This window comes from Vigna radiata, unplaced genomic scaffold (genome assembly GCF_000741045.1).
Source record: "Vigna radiata var. radiata cultivar VC1973A unplaced genomic scaffold, Vradiata_ver6 scaffold_253, whole genome shotgun sequence".
Classification (NCBI taxonomy): domain Eukaryota; kingdom Viridiplantae; phylum Streptophyta; class Magnoliopsida; order Fabales; family Fabaceae; genus Vigna; species Vigna radiata.
In genome coordinates, this window is record NW_014544138.1 from 322,602 (window position 1) to 338,762 (window position 16,161).

The 16,161-nt window shown below is 33.3% G+C and overlaps 2 protein-coding genes across 2 annotated transcripts; one reads left to right on the forward strand and one right to left on the reverse strand.

The window, feature by feature from the left end:
• The first annotated feature begins 735 nt into the window (after positions 1-735).
• On the forward strand, positions 736-12,927 carry LOC106755401 (transmembrane E3 ubiquitin-protein ligase 1). The gene is made up of 15 exons (XM_014637554.2): positions 736-1,396; positions 2,086-2,158; positions 3,833-3,960; positions 5,409-5,524; positions 6,344-6,404; positions 7,207-7,273; positions 7,391-7,468; positions 9,553-9,710; positions 9,845-9,904; positions 10,022-10,115; positions 10,844-11,011; positions 11,354-11,682; positions 12,006-12,122; positions 12,209-12,370; positions 12,730-12,927. The coding sequence occupies exons 1-14, from the start codon at positions 1,220-1,222 to the stop codon at positions 12,308-12,310; spliced, it is 1,728 nt and encodes a 575-aa protein (XP_014493040.1). The 5' UTR covers positions 736-1,219; the 3' UTR covers positions 12,311-12,370; positions 12,730-12,927.
• A 1,397-nt stretch (positions 12,928-14,324) lies between these two features.
• Positions 14,325-16,108, reverse strand: LOC106755386 (leucine-rich repeat extensin-like protein 4). Its single transcript, XM_014637533.2, has one exon. The coding sequence runs from the start codon at positions 15,851-15,853 to the stop codon at positions 14,615-14,617; it is 1,239 nt and encodes a 412-aa protein (XP_014493019.1). The 5' UTR covers positions 15,854-16,108; the 3' UTR covers positions 14,325-14,614.
• Between the last annotated feature and the right edge of the window lie 53 nt (positions 16,109-16,161).

Genomic DNA, 16,161 nt, shown 5'->3' on the forward strand with positions numbered 1-16,161 from the left:
AATATATCAAGAAATAAAAACGAATTTTAATTTTATGTATAAATTTAGAATTCAAAACATATTTAACCTCAAAATAATGTTGATAATAAGTAACTAATATAATATATTAATATTAAAAAAATTAAATATGCTTTTAATTTATATACAATTAACAATTTAATTTTACTTTTGTATTTTTGTTGTTTTTCTCTAAAATGGGTTATATTAATTTTTTACTTCTATTATTATTATATTATAATAATAATAATAATAATAATAAGTATTATTATTATTATTTGCGAAAGATCAATTGCTTATTCTAGTGCTTTTTTTCAATATCTATTTAACACCTCAATTTCTTAAAAAGATTCTCAAAATAAATATTACTCATCTATCTTAAAATGTATTTAAAATATATTTTGATTTATTGAGAAACAAAGTTAGAGTAATACGTTTTAAAGAAACTAAATTTAAAATTGAATTATTTTACAATTTCAACAAGAGTTTTTTTATAAGAGTTAAAATTAAAATTAATTTATTTATAAATGGTAGATAATAATTAAATAAAAAATATATTATTAAATTCAATTAAATAGAATAATACTTCTTGCTCTCTTATTTTCATAAAAGTAGTTTCAAAAATTAATATTTTATTTCTTTTCCCCCAAACAAAATATGTCTTTGTCGTATTTTTCATTTCTTTGACCTATCAATTTCGTTTCTATCATCATATAGAAAATTTCAAGGAAAAAAAAGTGTGCCTGGCACGTGCGAACACCTCCCTCAGGGCGCGTATAGATTTTCCTTTGTAGCAAACCGCAGCCTACTCCATGGACCATAGTACATTACACCCAACCTCGTCAACCAAGGCTCCTAGTCCAACTCACTTCTTCTCCATCAAATCCAAAACCATATTATATTTTCTTAATCTATAATTTTCCATTTTTAATTACAGCAAAGTTGGATTCATTTGGTGGCAGACCTTGCTGGTGAAGCCAAATTGTGTTTCCAAGTCGTTGGCCTTTCACTGTCTCCACTCTCTTATCTGAATCAACCTCTCACTGGTGTGACTCGTTGTTGTGACCCGGCGAGCGATTCGTTCCTTTGACTCCTTTTGAAGCAACCCTTTGGCTTTCATAAGCGATTTCCTGTGATGGGTTTTGGATTTTTCTTTTTGATTCCCTGTGATCAGTTGCCACAACTGGGAACTGGGCTGTTCAAATTGTAGTTTCTGTGTGGTATGGTGTGTTTGGGGTTTGACATGGTTGGGGTTGACTTTCAAAGGTTGGAACTTGAGAGGAGGGAAGTGAGCATTTTGTTGAGAATTTCATGTGGGTGGTTGGTTTTTTTGTTGTTTCTGAGTCCTGTGGCGGGTTTGAGACCCTTAAGGGATAGAACCAATTCCTGGGGTGATGAGGTATATTTGTTGTTTTGTATTGTTTTTTGGTTTCTTTGTTGCAGTTGGTTTTAGAATTAGCTCCTTTGTTGTGTTTTGGGGTGGGAATTGTTGAGGTTGACTGTCAAATGGAACCTAAATTTTGTATGCTTTGTTTTGGCCTTATAACTGATCATTTCTTGCTTCAAGTTTAGTTTTGAATTAATGAGCTTAGAGGGGTTGCTTAGGTTAGGTGCTACTTTTTTTTGTCTTTTTATTTTTGCCTGTTGTGAAAGTGGAAACATAAAATTTGATGTTTAATGTCAGGCTTGAGTGAGATAAAAAAACGTGGTTTTTATAAAGGGCTGAAGGCATTTGCACGAGTTGAGTTGAGTTTGAAGTCAATATGTTTAGAATGCCATGATGCGGTATCAATTCTTTGTATACATTTGCTGAAACTTGTATTTAGAAATAAATGAGACATATTGATTCATCAAATGAGAAACAAATTGGATATTTTACAATAGTTTATTGTAATGAGTCATTTATTATAGTTGTGGCGTGTTGTTGTAAGCCCCTTAACATTTCTCCTAGGACTATCATTTTACCACAGGTCCACAAACCAACAAGGTTTCTCATTAAAAACTAAACATTCTTTTCAGTGATAAATTAATATTTTAATGCTTGTGTTAAATACATTCGTTTACTTGTATTGACATTGCTTCTTTCAGTGGGTTTTTACAAGAAAAGACGAAAGTGACTTAGGTCCATTTTCACAATGGAACATAACTGGAACTTACAGAGGTTGGTATACTTTACTTACATAAATGTATGTTTAGATTGACCACAATGGGGTATAGTTTTGGTTTGTTACACAAATGTTTGATGTAATTAGTTGCATAATTGCATGTGTTTGACTGATGAGTTTCTACTGTTTGAGATCCCACATTGACTTTATTAGATATGACCAGAGTAGACTTTATAAATGCTTGGACTAGACTCGCCTCACAAGCTAGCTTTGGGGTCGAGTTATGTTAGTTCAAATTCAAGACGTATCAAAACCTATCAAAGATATGATATTGAGATACCTTTAACTATCCAGAAATCTATTAGCCTCATGGTTTTCTCGTGCAATATATATAAAAAAGACTTCAATATGTTTCTAGTCCCTATAATATATCTGTTTTGTCATTTTAGTTATAATTCTTTTCCCATGGTTTTGGTCGATACAAAATTTTGTTTAGTATTTCTAAAATTTTAAACTTCTGATATCAGTTCCTCTTATATTAGAAGATATTCACTATAATCGTTATTATTTAAGAAACATCCTCCTTATTCTCCAATAGACATGTCATTGTTCAACAGTTAGAGGAATAAAACCATGAAATAAAATTATAAACGGACTAAAACAACAAGAAATAAATTATAGGGGTGAAAAACATAAAATGTATATGGACTATAATCATATTTAAGCATAAGAAAGGCTAGTTCTATTTCCTCCCTTCCATGCTCTAGGTGTCCAATACTGTGTGTTGAGATCTCATATCAACTGTACATATGGCCAAAGTAGAGCTTATAAAGGTTTAGAGAATCCTCGTCTCATGAGCTAGCTTTTGCAGGTGAGTGTCTATTTGGAGGATACATGATTGGAAAATAATTTTTCTATCCCTACTTGAATTTTTTAATCACTTCAAGTTTTATGATTTTTGTGGATCAATTTGTCTTTATTGAGGACTGTGATAGGAATCTTGGGAGAACCACACCACAAAAGACTAGCAATTTAGTTGTTGAGCCCAAGGCTTATAAACCCCACCCTAGAATCTCATTCTTTCAAAATGGGACTGAAGTCTCATATCTTGCTATTGGATCGTATGATTATGCTTCTTAACTTCTTGGTTAAGTACATAAACATTCTTAGTTTACTACCACTGAACTAAATATAATGTCTAAGATCATCTGTTAGAGATTCGGGTTAGAACTCTAACTTGCTTGCACTCTTAAACGCAGAGAAGGCAATCACAGTTCAATATAGAATGAATAATGAGTTTGTATTCGCAAGAGAGAAACAAGAATACAGGATAGTCAGGAGCTTAACCTCCTTCACCAGGTGCTATGATCGGTCAACAAAAGTCTAACTAACTAACTGATACAACAGAGAGGTTCTTATATAGGCCTCTTTCCCCCAAACCCACTTAACTGACTAACAATTAAGTCCTCTATTTTCCCTTTCTTCTCTCATAGACCCTCCATTCTCTAACATCATCTGTTTATAAAATTGGAAACTTTGCTCCCATGGACCAACTAAACCTATGACATTTGGCCTAATAATGTTTTAAAAGGACTTTTATTTAATTTATTAAAATATGAATGAATGCATATTTATAATAAACATTGTTCACTAATTTGTTTTCAAACGAGTTTACAAGCTGGTATTGTTACAGTGTGATGATATGTCTATATTTTCATCTTTGAATGCAGGGACTTGGAAGTTTTTAGATACTACAAATGGTTCTACCAGATTTCCAGACATCAGAAAAATAAATGGAAATTCTGTAATTGAATTAGTTAGCGTGCCAACAAAGATAACCGGTGTACATTATGTGCAGGTGAGTTGTTGAATTATATGGATAGACTTGAATAATGAGAGGGAATAAAGAAATATATTATTAATTATTAATAACAATCATTCTAATTACATTTCCAACTCCTCTATTTGTAGTAATCACATTCTCTTAAAAAGGGAAATAAAATCTGATAGAATGAATATAAAGATTCTAAGGATATTTTTTCCTAATTACTATAGAGATATCAGGATATTTATATCCTAATAATCCTCTATTTAAAATAAATAGATTCAGAAGGAAGTCAGCTTCACTTGTGATACAGTTTTGCATTTGTTCTCGTATATTTAAAATAACACCAACTTCTAATGAAGAAGCTTCTAGGTTCTTTTCCTTAAGTTTTAAATTGTATTCACTTACGTTAATACTGTGAATAATTATCTAAAATATCAAGGGAATCAAAGGTTCTTTCAGTTCTGTCCTCTTGATATGCTAAAGAATTAATCAAAATCTCTCTTTTTATTCTGTTTTTCCTTGATGGTTACTTTACTCCATTCCAATTTAGCTCAAGATAATTTGCAATTCAGTGTTACAGATTGTATTAATACCAATACAGGCTACTAAAACTTCAAACATAATAAGATTCCTAGGACCCTCAGTATGCAATGAATAGTAGGGACTTTTTGTAAATGAATAAATATTTCAAACTCATCTGACGGGGCCTTATTCAGTGTCATAAATGCTTTTGTATGATGGCATGGAACCACGTCTCTAAGGACCTCAAGTGTCTGTTAGAATCAGCTACAAGTTCTAGATATGTTGAGGGGTCTGTTGGAGATTATATATCAACTAGAGATATTATCAAATTATAGTATATGTATGTGGGTGCAAACTTGGCCTAAAAAGACAGATTTATAATATTGAATTAGATTTAAAGTCCAGTTTCTAAAACGATTATATTTTGTATACTGGCAGTTACTCTTATTAAATCATGTGTATTTTGGTTGTAGAGGATTTTTGCTAGTCAAGTATTACCTTTTGGGTTTCATTTCTGACAGGGTTGGTTGCTCAGTTTATTTGTGAGGTTATCTGAAAGGTCTTTATGGGGGATGTCTTTGGCAATATTTAGGAGCTTTATCTGCTGCATGTTTCATGCTTAGTCTCTTTTCTATTTTCTTTCTTTCTCGGTGCAGTTTTCTGTTACTACTGAAAATTTGTATCCTCTTGAGGTTGTCTTTCTCTTTTCTTTCTTAATAAATTATTTGTTCATGCATAAAAGTGAGTATTCTGAATATCAATTTTTCAATACACTACTGTATGAGCACTCATTTATCATAATTTAATTTAAGGTTGAACACCATATTTATGAGATTATGAAACCAAATACATTACCCTTTTGTTGCACTAAACAGTAATATATTTTTGTATTGAAGATGTTTAGATGTAATGTGAAATTCTCGCTGATCATTTCTACTTTTTATGCTATTTATCAGGGGATAGTCATATTCCATGATGTATTTGACAATGAATACAATGTTGGTGGTGCTCAAATCAGAGTAGAAGGTGTATATATATGGCCTTATAGGCAGCTTCGAATGGTAGCCAACAGGTGAATGTCAATATGTTGTGGAGCTCAATCTATAATGCTACCTTATTGCATTTAGATATCTACGGCATTTTGTCTATGATCTATTTTTTTTCTGGGCTAAATGTTTTTATTCATAATATTTTGCAAGTTGCTATCTGATAAATTATACCTTCCTTTTCTAGCTAAATCAGTAATGCTTATTTGCTACAGGGAATTGGTATTTAATAGTGAAAAAATGGATAATTAAGTAAAAAGTTCCTAATTCTGCGTCAAAAACCCAGTAAAGACTGGTACTTCAGAACATCAGTTTAGCATAAAACTGATTGTGATAAACTGATAGTGAAACAATAGATTAATCAAGAAAAACTCATCTTTTGTTAGTGCTTCAGTACTTCATTAGTATTACTTGGGACACATGCCTCATATTTCAAAGCTATCTATAGGCAGTTTTGAATTCAATTCCACGCAATCTGCAAAATCCATTTTGACTTGTAGAAGCTATCAGCACCCTGAACTTAAAATCTAACACGTTTTGTTTTCTAATGGTGTAGATTATGAAATAGTTTTGATTTAACCTTATTTTTTGACCTTGCATTACTTTTGTCTGCATACCCATTTAATTTGAAGAGAAGTTGGCTCAGCTATCATGATTTTTAAAATTTTTAAAATTTATTTTCTTCCAAGTTTAGCCTTTAATCATGAATAAGTTTTTTAAAGGTGTTTTGTTTGTTGAGTTGTATTTTATTTGTTAATCAAAATTAATTTACAATTCAAATAGTGGTGCTAAGCCTACAATATTTAAATGTGCTGAATAGTTTCTTTATTATTTTGTTATTGTAGTGGTAAAGATGGGGGACTAAATCCGGAGGGAGAGTATATTTTATCAAATCCATATCATCTGGTACTGGGTCTATTTTTTTCACTTGAAAAATGTTTATTATTCTGTATAATTGACATTTGATAGACTCCTGAAATTTAAGGATGGTATGATCCAAATCTGTCTTGGCCTTTTCATGGGTTTCATTTTATTTGACATCACAAGTTCATCTGTTATAAGGAAAGGAATTTTTTATGTGCATTAGAATTATAATCCTAAGTCATGTCTATACGCTGGGGTGGACAAAAACTACGTAAGGAATAAACAATAAGTGCATTATTGTAGCCTTAAATGTTAAAACTGTGTATGTAAAAATTCCTCAATGTTATAATCCCTTTATACACTCAAAATCATGTTGAGTAAGACTGGGATGCCAGCATAAGTTACATCACCGAAAAGAGGATGAGGGTCAGCCATGACCTGACCCAAAAGCTCTAGTAGTATATAAAAGGAGAAAGAAAGTCCAGTAATATATCATAGGGGTTTGTGTCTTTTATTTCTGTTAAGACAGTTAAGGAGAGAAGGTATAAATAGACCCTTTCTAGGGTAGTTAGATTCAGTGAATAATTTACTTTGTTGTAACAGGGTTTGTTCCTTGTGAGAAAAGAGAGGACTCGTTTGTATAATAAAGAGGATAATATTTCTGTACTACATCTCTTTGTTTCTCTCTAAGAAAAGATAAGATCATCAGGATTCCTAACACCATTTGAAGAGTATAAGTGCTGGCATCTATGATTGTCATGTAAAAATGATCATATTTGGTACTTTTGGGAGTATAATGAGCATTACGAGTACTTAATTGCTATACATGGCTTTCTGAATACAGCTTGGAGTTTTCTCATCTCAAGTATTCCAAGAATCTTCACGACAAAAGATGTGGAGAAGAAAACATTGTAATTTGTCTATTTCACCAGTATATTTTAAAGAGATCCCCTCTCCCAACAACCTTGATGGTTTTTCTCATAGTACCTACTAACACTTTCTATGCTTATGTTTTTCCCTTATTGCAGCTCCATTGCACGGAATGGAGAAACATTGCAATGTAGAAATAGCTGCACAGGTTTCGCGCCTGTCATTGTCAAAACATGGTACTTGAGTCCTCTCAGCGCATGAATATTCTTTGTTCCTTTTTGTTTTTGCTGTTTCTATAGATACATTAAACGTTATATTTCATTTGCCTTTCCCTCCAAATTTCGCTTATTGTTGTTGTAACATTAGATATTTGTTGCCTTATTCTGTCTTTGTACAGGTTTATTCAGAATTATTTTTTGTAATTAGTGTTAAGACAGAAAATTATTAGCATATTTTTTGCATACTAGTTTTGAATTGATTAGTTAGCCTATATATTTGGAACATTCCAATTTTCAGTGTTATTTCCCTGTGTAAGGTCTTAAAAAAACAGCCTGTTTTCTTTCTTGCCTTTTCTTGAACATTTTCACTCAACCACAGATTAAGGTTCATTATCAACCTTCTTAACTTTCTTCTACGTCTCATTTCCAGTGAGGTTAAGCACTACCTTGTGATTCCTAATTATCTCCCTCCCAAAATTACATAAGAAGTCACAGGTTTATCACCTTGCCACCACATGATTCTTGTGTTTGAAACTTATTGGGTTTTCTATTCATGGATTTTAAAACAAACATCAATAATCAAGACTCTGTTTTGTTGTAAGATTTTCCTAGGACCACCTTGCCATTCTTGCAAGCTCTATCACCAAAGTTCCTTACCAAAAGGAAATCTTTTTATAACCTTGATGTTCTTACCAGAATGTATCAAGGAGTCTTTGAGGTGGAGTGGTCACTCTGTGTCGTTGCTCTAGGGTTCTCTATTATTTAGCATAGGTATACAGAATCTTTTTCTCCGGTTTTCACATTACGATTTGAACCTTGCGTGAGAAGCTTTATGGTTTTAATTTGTGTGGGCATTAATTTTGTAGGATTTATGTGATTGAATGTCTTGGAAGACATGGGTAATAAAAATAAACGAAACCAAGAGCAAAAGGTCTTAAAAAGATCAAATGAAGCATTATTATTTGCATTTCATGGATGTATCTAGTTGTCACAGATTGTGGTAACTTTTAGGATACATACATATCTTTAAACTGGCTGCATGACAAGATTGATTTTAGCCTTCCTTTTGTTGTTCTTCCCATTTTGTGAAGGATTCTTTTCAGTCAGATATGCATAAACGTTGAAGATTTCTTCTGACTGTGGGTTTCCCATAGTTCTTTATTATCTTGTGCTGACAGATGGGCTATCCTCTTCTCGTATTCTCTCTCCTGTTTCTAATAAAATGACATATTTAGATAAAAATTTGAAACTTGATCGGGTTTTAAAAAGTATTATAGAGCAGCTACTGCGGTGTAGCTATGTGGAAGGGCCCTTGCCCTCTAAAGAGGCTGCTGTAGTGTAACAATTTTGTGTAGTGGTTGTACCAGACCATATAGCATGTTGAATAGCAGCTATAGCAGGCACTGCAGTGATGCTATGTGTTGATTCCACAAAATACCTTAGAACAGAGACATTATGGCTTTTCTGGACAGCTATTTTTTGGGATTTTAATTTATAAAATTGAAATCTGCAGATGTAACAATAGCGAAAATGATAAAAGACTTGAATTTAGAAGATGATGACTTATAATTCCAATCTAGGACACTGGTATTTGACTTTTGTTGGTTTTTGCTTGTATGTTTTGTTTTTGACACCTTTGACTTTTGGTAATTATTTGTTATTAATTTTGAGTAATTTCCATCATTTTTTAAATTTATATATATATATATATATATATATATATATATATGTATGTATGTATGTATGTATGTATATATATGTATATATAAAATAAATGTGTAAACTATAGAAGAAATTCAAAATAACTGTTATCCTGCTACGAGTGATCTCGTTATAGCATTTTGGAGCAGTCTGCAATGCACCACTATCCGGGATTTAAAACATTGGCTTGAATAACCATGGTGTAATGTCCATGGGAAACTTCTGAGCACATTTAATATCACAATTGCTGATTATTAATGAATATTTATTGTTAATGCAGAAGAGTTTTAAGATGAATTATGGCTGTTTTTTTTCAAAGTTCATTGAGTGCAATCTTACTGCGGTTCAAAATATTGTTATTTATCATATGATTTACCAAGGCGTTTTATGCTTTATTATAGAAGGGGAGCGTGATTCTTTTCAGCTAGTAGGATTAATGGAGAGTCCATCTGTGGACGATGATGGGGACTGCTTCTCGCCTTTACAGTTAAATGCAACTTCTATTAACATTGAAGTCTACTATAATAAAGCAGTGAACTATACTTTGATGGTTACTTTTGTATCCTTCAGTCGTCAATTTTCTTTCTACTTTACCACTTCGTTATTGTCTTTTATTGTATGTTTTCCTCTCTTTCATCTTTAAACTCTTTTATTGTGCATTGCTGTGTTATTTCCTTAATGTACTTGTACCAGATCTCATTTTTGCAAGTTCTTCTTTTAATTCGGCAAATGGAGCATAGCAACACCCAATCTGTAAGGAATTGCTTCAAAATTTTATTTGAAATTTCGTGTTATAGATTTAGTGAAGAATCTACTGGACAGTGTTTCATTATAAATTACAATGAATATGGTTCATCTATACCCTTGTAGGGGGCTGCTAAGGTTTCAATATTAACGATTGGTCAGCAAGCTATAGTAGATGCTTATCTTTGCCTTATACATTTGACTGCTGGAATACTAGTTGGTAAGTTTTTCAAACAAGTGCTAAGGATTTTCATATAACCAATTTAGATTGTTCTACAAACAGTTCTCTATCTGTCATCTTAAAAATCTCTAGTATCGTTGTAGAGTTTTGAGGTACCAATTTTGGGGTTCATAAAATATCAAAGGATCGTTTTTAATTCGAAGAGCTCGTTAAATACTTTTCTCTATGCTTAATTTTGTTTTCTGCCTAGCTGGCTATAGAGCTGCATTTTATTGGCAATGTGAATATGCATTGGTGTCAGTATTCCCCACCCACTACACAAACACTGGTGCACGTCCCACAAAAAATGTATATCAATCTTGGATGCACAAAACCTGTATATGCTTTCATTACCGCCTTGCACCTTCAAACCGAATGGACTTGTAATCAAACCGTAAAATCAAGTTAGTTCAATTACAACATCTTATTCTCAGAGCACCTCATAATTATATTTAGAAGTTTTTAAATCTCTGCCATGGGAAGAGATCAACTATCATCTTTGGTTCATGGTAGTGCATGAAGATTACGGTTAGTTTGGAATACATAATAGCTTTTGAAGGTTGCACCCTTGTTGTTACCAAAAGAGAAGATTTTAATAGTATTTGATTCAATTTGATTGTAGTATATCATTGTCATTGCTATGATAGATGTGACTTGAGTGGATGATTATTTTCTTTATTTAAACTTGTCTTATGAATAATTGTTGTTACTACCTACCTGCCATGCAGAATCCTTGTTCAATGCTTTTGCGACTGCTGCTTTTTTCAAGTTTGTGGTATTTTCAATATTTGAGATGAGATATCTCCTTGCCATCTGGAAAGCAAGTAGGCCTTTGAGCAACGGTGAAGGTTGGGAGGCAATGAGGCGTGAACTATCAGTTTTATACAGCCGATTCTGTAAGTACACATTTAATTTAAGTTTTTTTGGTTATCTGATCTTGTTATCTCGTCACTATGATATGCCCTGGAGTCATTTGTTCCATAGGATAAATAAATGCAAGTTATGCTGTTTTTGTTATCTATGATTTTTGTACTTTATTGGTTATATTTTTATTTAGGTCCCCATGTCATGTATTCTTAGAATGTGCATATCTGAGTATGTTCTATTCCACTCAATTGTTCAAGCACGCCAATAACTTCTTTTATATTTCCGGTTACTTCAACTGGTGCAAGGATTTCCTTGTTTGAAGAAGTGAGACTCAGATCTAATCTAGCCTAACTGTTTAACTTCTTTTGCAGATGGAATCCTACTGGGAGGCATACTGCTTATGTATGAATTCCACAATCATTTGAGACTTATTCTTCTTCTTGTATACTCCTTTTGGATACCTCAGATAATCACCAATGTTGTTCGTGACTCACGCAAGCCATTGCATCCTCATTATATATTAGGCATAACTGTTACTCGGCTAGCAATCCCATTATATATTTTTGGTTGTCCTAACAACTTCTTGCGTATAGAACCAGATCAGAGCTGGTGTGTTTGTTTGGCTATATTTGTTGGACTTCAAGCTGCAATTCTCTTGCTTCAGCACTATTTTGGGTCTTTGTGGTTCATTCCTCGTCAGGTTGGACCAAACTGTGTTGATTCTTTTTATCCACTTTTACTCATTTGATTTCATCTAACTCTTTTTGTAGACTGAAGTTATTTTATTTACTTATAACTGATGTGCCTTTGATTGTTTGAAGGATTTGCTAGATATCCTTCAAAAATGGGTGGCTCTATTATCTATTTTTGATAATTTTGTCCTATAATATTGGCTACCTTGTTTCATTTTCTTTGATCATGAGCATGGTATTGATAATAACACGCATCACAATGCAGCTGGATGTTTCCTTTTTACTTTTTACACAATGTTTCTCTCACATCTAACTTTATCTTTATCTGCAGTTTCTACCTGAGAAATACTGCTACTATAGGAGGTTTACTCAAGATACAAATCACTCCACAGACTGTGTTATATGCATGACAGCCATTGATCTTTCTCCACGATCAAATGATTGCATGGCATGTTAATGTGTTACCTTTATCTATTGAAATCAATCTTTACAATCAGAACATACCACAAGTCTAATGCACTAACTCTTCCACAGGTGACCCCATGTGATCATTTCTTCCACTCTGGTTGTTTGCAAAGATGGATGGATATAAAGATGGAGTGCCCAACATGCCGACGCCCTCTTCCACCTGCCTGAAGAGGTTTCCTTTGTTCATATCAATAGGATCAACTCACATTGCCCAACTACATAATTTTGGTAATATGCTTAGTACTATCATTTTATTTTTGTCTGATATAATTCTGATGCAAGAGAATTGTACATCTTAGCAATTCTGTTGTTTGATGTTTCCTCCTCATTCCATATGCTATGAATATGGCTCCTTACATAATTTTGAAATGAAATGAACATTACTATTTTTTTCCTTTTTAAAGCATGAAAATATACATTTTTTTCTCTTTCTTTTGTTAAAATGAGTAATTTTTTTTAAACTAGCTATTATTTCTTAGTTTTCTACTTGTTGCCTTATCTATTTTAGTCCAATGGTAGTCACTAGCTTGATTTCATCTTAACTTTGAAGTTTGCATTTTACAGACTTTTCTCCTTTTGTTTCGCAGGTTGGGATAGAATCCTTATTGCGTACGCAAAATTGCTACTTCAGTACAAGACTGAAATACACTTCTCACAATTGTATCATGCATCATTGATATAATTTTTGTTTTTTTTTTTTCTTTCAGTGTTTATGTATCAATAATGTTGTACATTAGAAATTCAATATGATTTTCTTTTGACTTCTATTATGTGCTTTTGGTTCATCTCTTTATTCTCCGTTAGTGCCAACAAGTTTGTTTTCTCACCCATGGTTGTGTATATTTATATAAAAACCATGATTTCTATGTAAAATGTACTATCAAATTTTGAAAGCCAAAGGTACTGATGTAATAAACAAGGGGCAAAATATGATATCATGAAAATAGGTAAATTTTCAATTTAATCTAAATTTAACTATGGTTCAAATGAAGTTTATCATTCCTCTTTGCCACCGAAGAAGATAGAACAATAAACACAAAAACTGAACACAACAGGAAAAGAGGATATGGTAGAAGGATTGTGAAAAAAGAGAGAAGATAGTTGAAGTGAAACTGAAAATGTAAGAAAAGAAATATTAGAAGTTTAGACAGGTTGTAGTGACAAGAAGTAAGATAAAAAAAAAAAAAATAGGGTAGGAAGGTGGCCAAGGTAAAATCTAGCAAATGAAGATTTACTACTTTTAATCTCTAATCCTATGATTTTTTATTTTTTTATTTTTGCTTTAAATCTTTGATCAAAATTTGATCAGTCTTAGTTTTTGAAATTTTAATGCAATATTTAAATAATATTTTTTTAATTGATTAATCGTGCTTTTTGATGGTTCAAAGCTACCAAAAGATATTTGACAAAGGATTAAAAGGTTTTTTTGACAACCTTAAACTGATAGAACATGGTTGGCGAGAATGATTAAATGATATTAAACAATTTTGCCTTTGTTATTTCTTTGTTTCTGATTTGCCTCACTTGTAAATAAAAAGGACCTGTGTTTCCACAAGTGTATGCAACTAAGCCAAAGTCACGAATAGAACTAAGGCTTTCATTTCTAATGCATTATGGATGAACATGGTGTTAATGACAAGTGTTTTCAAGTAGGAAATGATGTATTAAGTAGAATGAATTTTTCATCTCTGTATAAATGAACTACCAAAATTTGACTTATGATTTGAGTGATCGTGTGGATGAGTAATTGTACATTGATGAAACATGATTGTATTTGGAATGAGAAATGATTTTTTGACACACCTTAATTTTTTATATTCATTTGACACTATTCTTACTTATTTTTTACTTTATTTTTTCTTGAAAAACTATAAAACTTTACACTTTTTGGACCATTTTATCCTTATATTCTGTGTCAAATGAATGTAAAAGTGTGTCATGATATTATTACTCGTTTGGAATTGTGTTCTTGAGAATGTCCAACAACAATGACACTGAAAATTTACTAAACATAGAGAGAGGATCATGTGACTTCCTAGTATGTTGATACACATGCATTGAGAACAAAAAAAATACAACATGAAATTGTCAATTTTATTGGAAAAACAAAACAAACATGCTAAAAATAGTGACATCACAAAATTTGTAGGTCACTAAGATCGGATCTAATCGAATGTAATAATCTGTTAATCTGTTTTCTCATGAGAGAACCACGATTTTCTAAAATGGGATGAAGAAAAAGTGTTGTTCCAGAAGAAAGATTGGTCTCCTTTGAAGCTAATATATCCACAAAATGAGAGATATCTATGAACTCGCTCACTTCCTGTCAAATGGAACACTTTACAAGGAATAAGACGCATGACACAATAGAATACAGACACATTTAGCACACAACTTTGTATCTACAAGATCACTTCCTAACTCAAATTTGGACTTTTATTTTTCCTATTCATATCAATACAAACACTTTGCTTAAGGGTGGCTTGGTGCAAGAAGAGGAGCAGATAGAGGCACTGCTGAGGGAATAGCAGCAGGTGGAACAGCCACTGAACCAGCAGAGACATTGCTCCCAACAACACAGCAAAGCTCAGAGCAATCAACTGGGTGTTCAAGTTTGGCACTGCATTCCTTTTGGCTCCTCTGCAGTGGCTTCTCTGGCAAACAGTTCCTTCTGTCATCAAACACTATTCTCTTTGATGTCAAGTTCTGACAGATGCCCTCTTCCTCACAGAAGAAGTTGTAAGAGAAAGTGAAGTTTGCCAAGTTTGGCAACTCACAAACCCCCATAGGGACAGTGCCACTCATCATGTTGTGTCCCAGGTTTAGTTGCTCCAAGTGAGACAACCCTGCAAGGCTATAAGGAATGGGGCCAACAATGCTGTTGAAACTCACATCCAACACTCTGAGTTTGTAGAGAAACCCCACTTGCTGTGGCAAACAACCTGACAAGCTAGTGTTGATTAGCACAAGCTCCTCCAAAGTGTCAGCAAAGTTCACTATGCTTTCTGGAAGACACCCTCCAAATTTGTTGTTGGCAAAGACCAAGACAGAAGCTGAGTTTTTGCCCAAGTTTGGAGGTATAGAACTGCTGAAGCGGTTGTTGTTGAGGAAAATGGCATCAAAGGTTTTGTTGAATAGTTGAGGAGGCAATGGCCCTTCAAATTCATTGTAGCGGAGGTCAAGGTAGGTGAGCATAGGAAGGGAAAGCAAAACCAAAGGAAAGGGACCAACAAACCTGTTGCTGCTAATATCAAACTCATAGAGTAGAGTGAGGTTGGTTAAGGACATTGGCAGAATGCCACAGAAGCGATTATTACTAAGGTGAAGGAGTGCAAGGTCTGACAGAAGGCCTATTTCATCGGGTAGGAACCCTGCTATGTCTCCAAAGTTAAGGTCAATGCCAGCCACAACTCTCACTTCAGGATCATCAACTGAGGGAGCACAGTACACACCTGTGTAGTTGCAAACTGAAGGACCTACCCAATTGGCAGTGAAGTTATTTGGGTCTGAGTAGATCACTTGCTTCCATGCTTGGAGGCCAAGAAAGGCCATGTGAAGTCTTGGATTCAAGGGAGGATTCTCAGTGTGTTGAGGCTTGCGATGGTTGTGACTGTGCTTTGCATTAAGGCTGTTTGCCAAACATGACAGGTGCACAAAAATGAGGAATAACACACTAATGGTAAAGGAACAAGATGCTGAAGTTGAAGCCATTGCTTTTAGAGACTATGGCAATGAATGGCTAATGAGTGAATCACTATATATGCTAATAAATAAGAGAATTCTCTGGTCTATGCACTCACACTCCAATTATAAACTACCTTATACATGTTAGGTCTATCTGAATAGGGATAGGGATAGGGATCATTATATTCTCATCTGAGCCGGTCACCAAGACAAACCATCGACTCTGATATCACTGTAGGGTTTATCAAGGAAGAGGTTCACACCGGAAAGACATAATACCAATAAAATCTGAACCTAACTATATAAAAGATTGACACCACTCTTTATTCAAAATC

Excerpts from the sequence above, each read along its gene's own strand:
- LOC106755401 (XM_014637554.2), top strand. The coding sequence starts at position 1,220 with ATGGTGTGTTTGGGGTTTGACATGGTTGGGGTTGACTTTCAAAGGTTG. Across the intron at positions 1,397-2,085 it reads CCAATTCCTGGGGTGATGAG|TGGGTTTTTACAAGAAAAGA; the intron begins GTATATTTGTTG and ends TGCTTCTTTCAG. Across the intron at positions 11,012-11,353 it reads AGTTTTATACAGCCGATTCT|ATGGAATCCTACTGGGAGGC; the intron begins GTAAGTACACAT and ends CTTCTTTTGCAG.
- LOC106755386 (XM_014637533.2), bottom strand. The coding sequence starts at position 15,853 with ATGGCTTCAACTTCAGCATCTTGTTCCTTTACCATTAGTGTGTTATTC.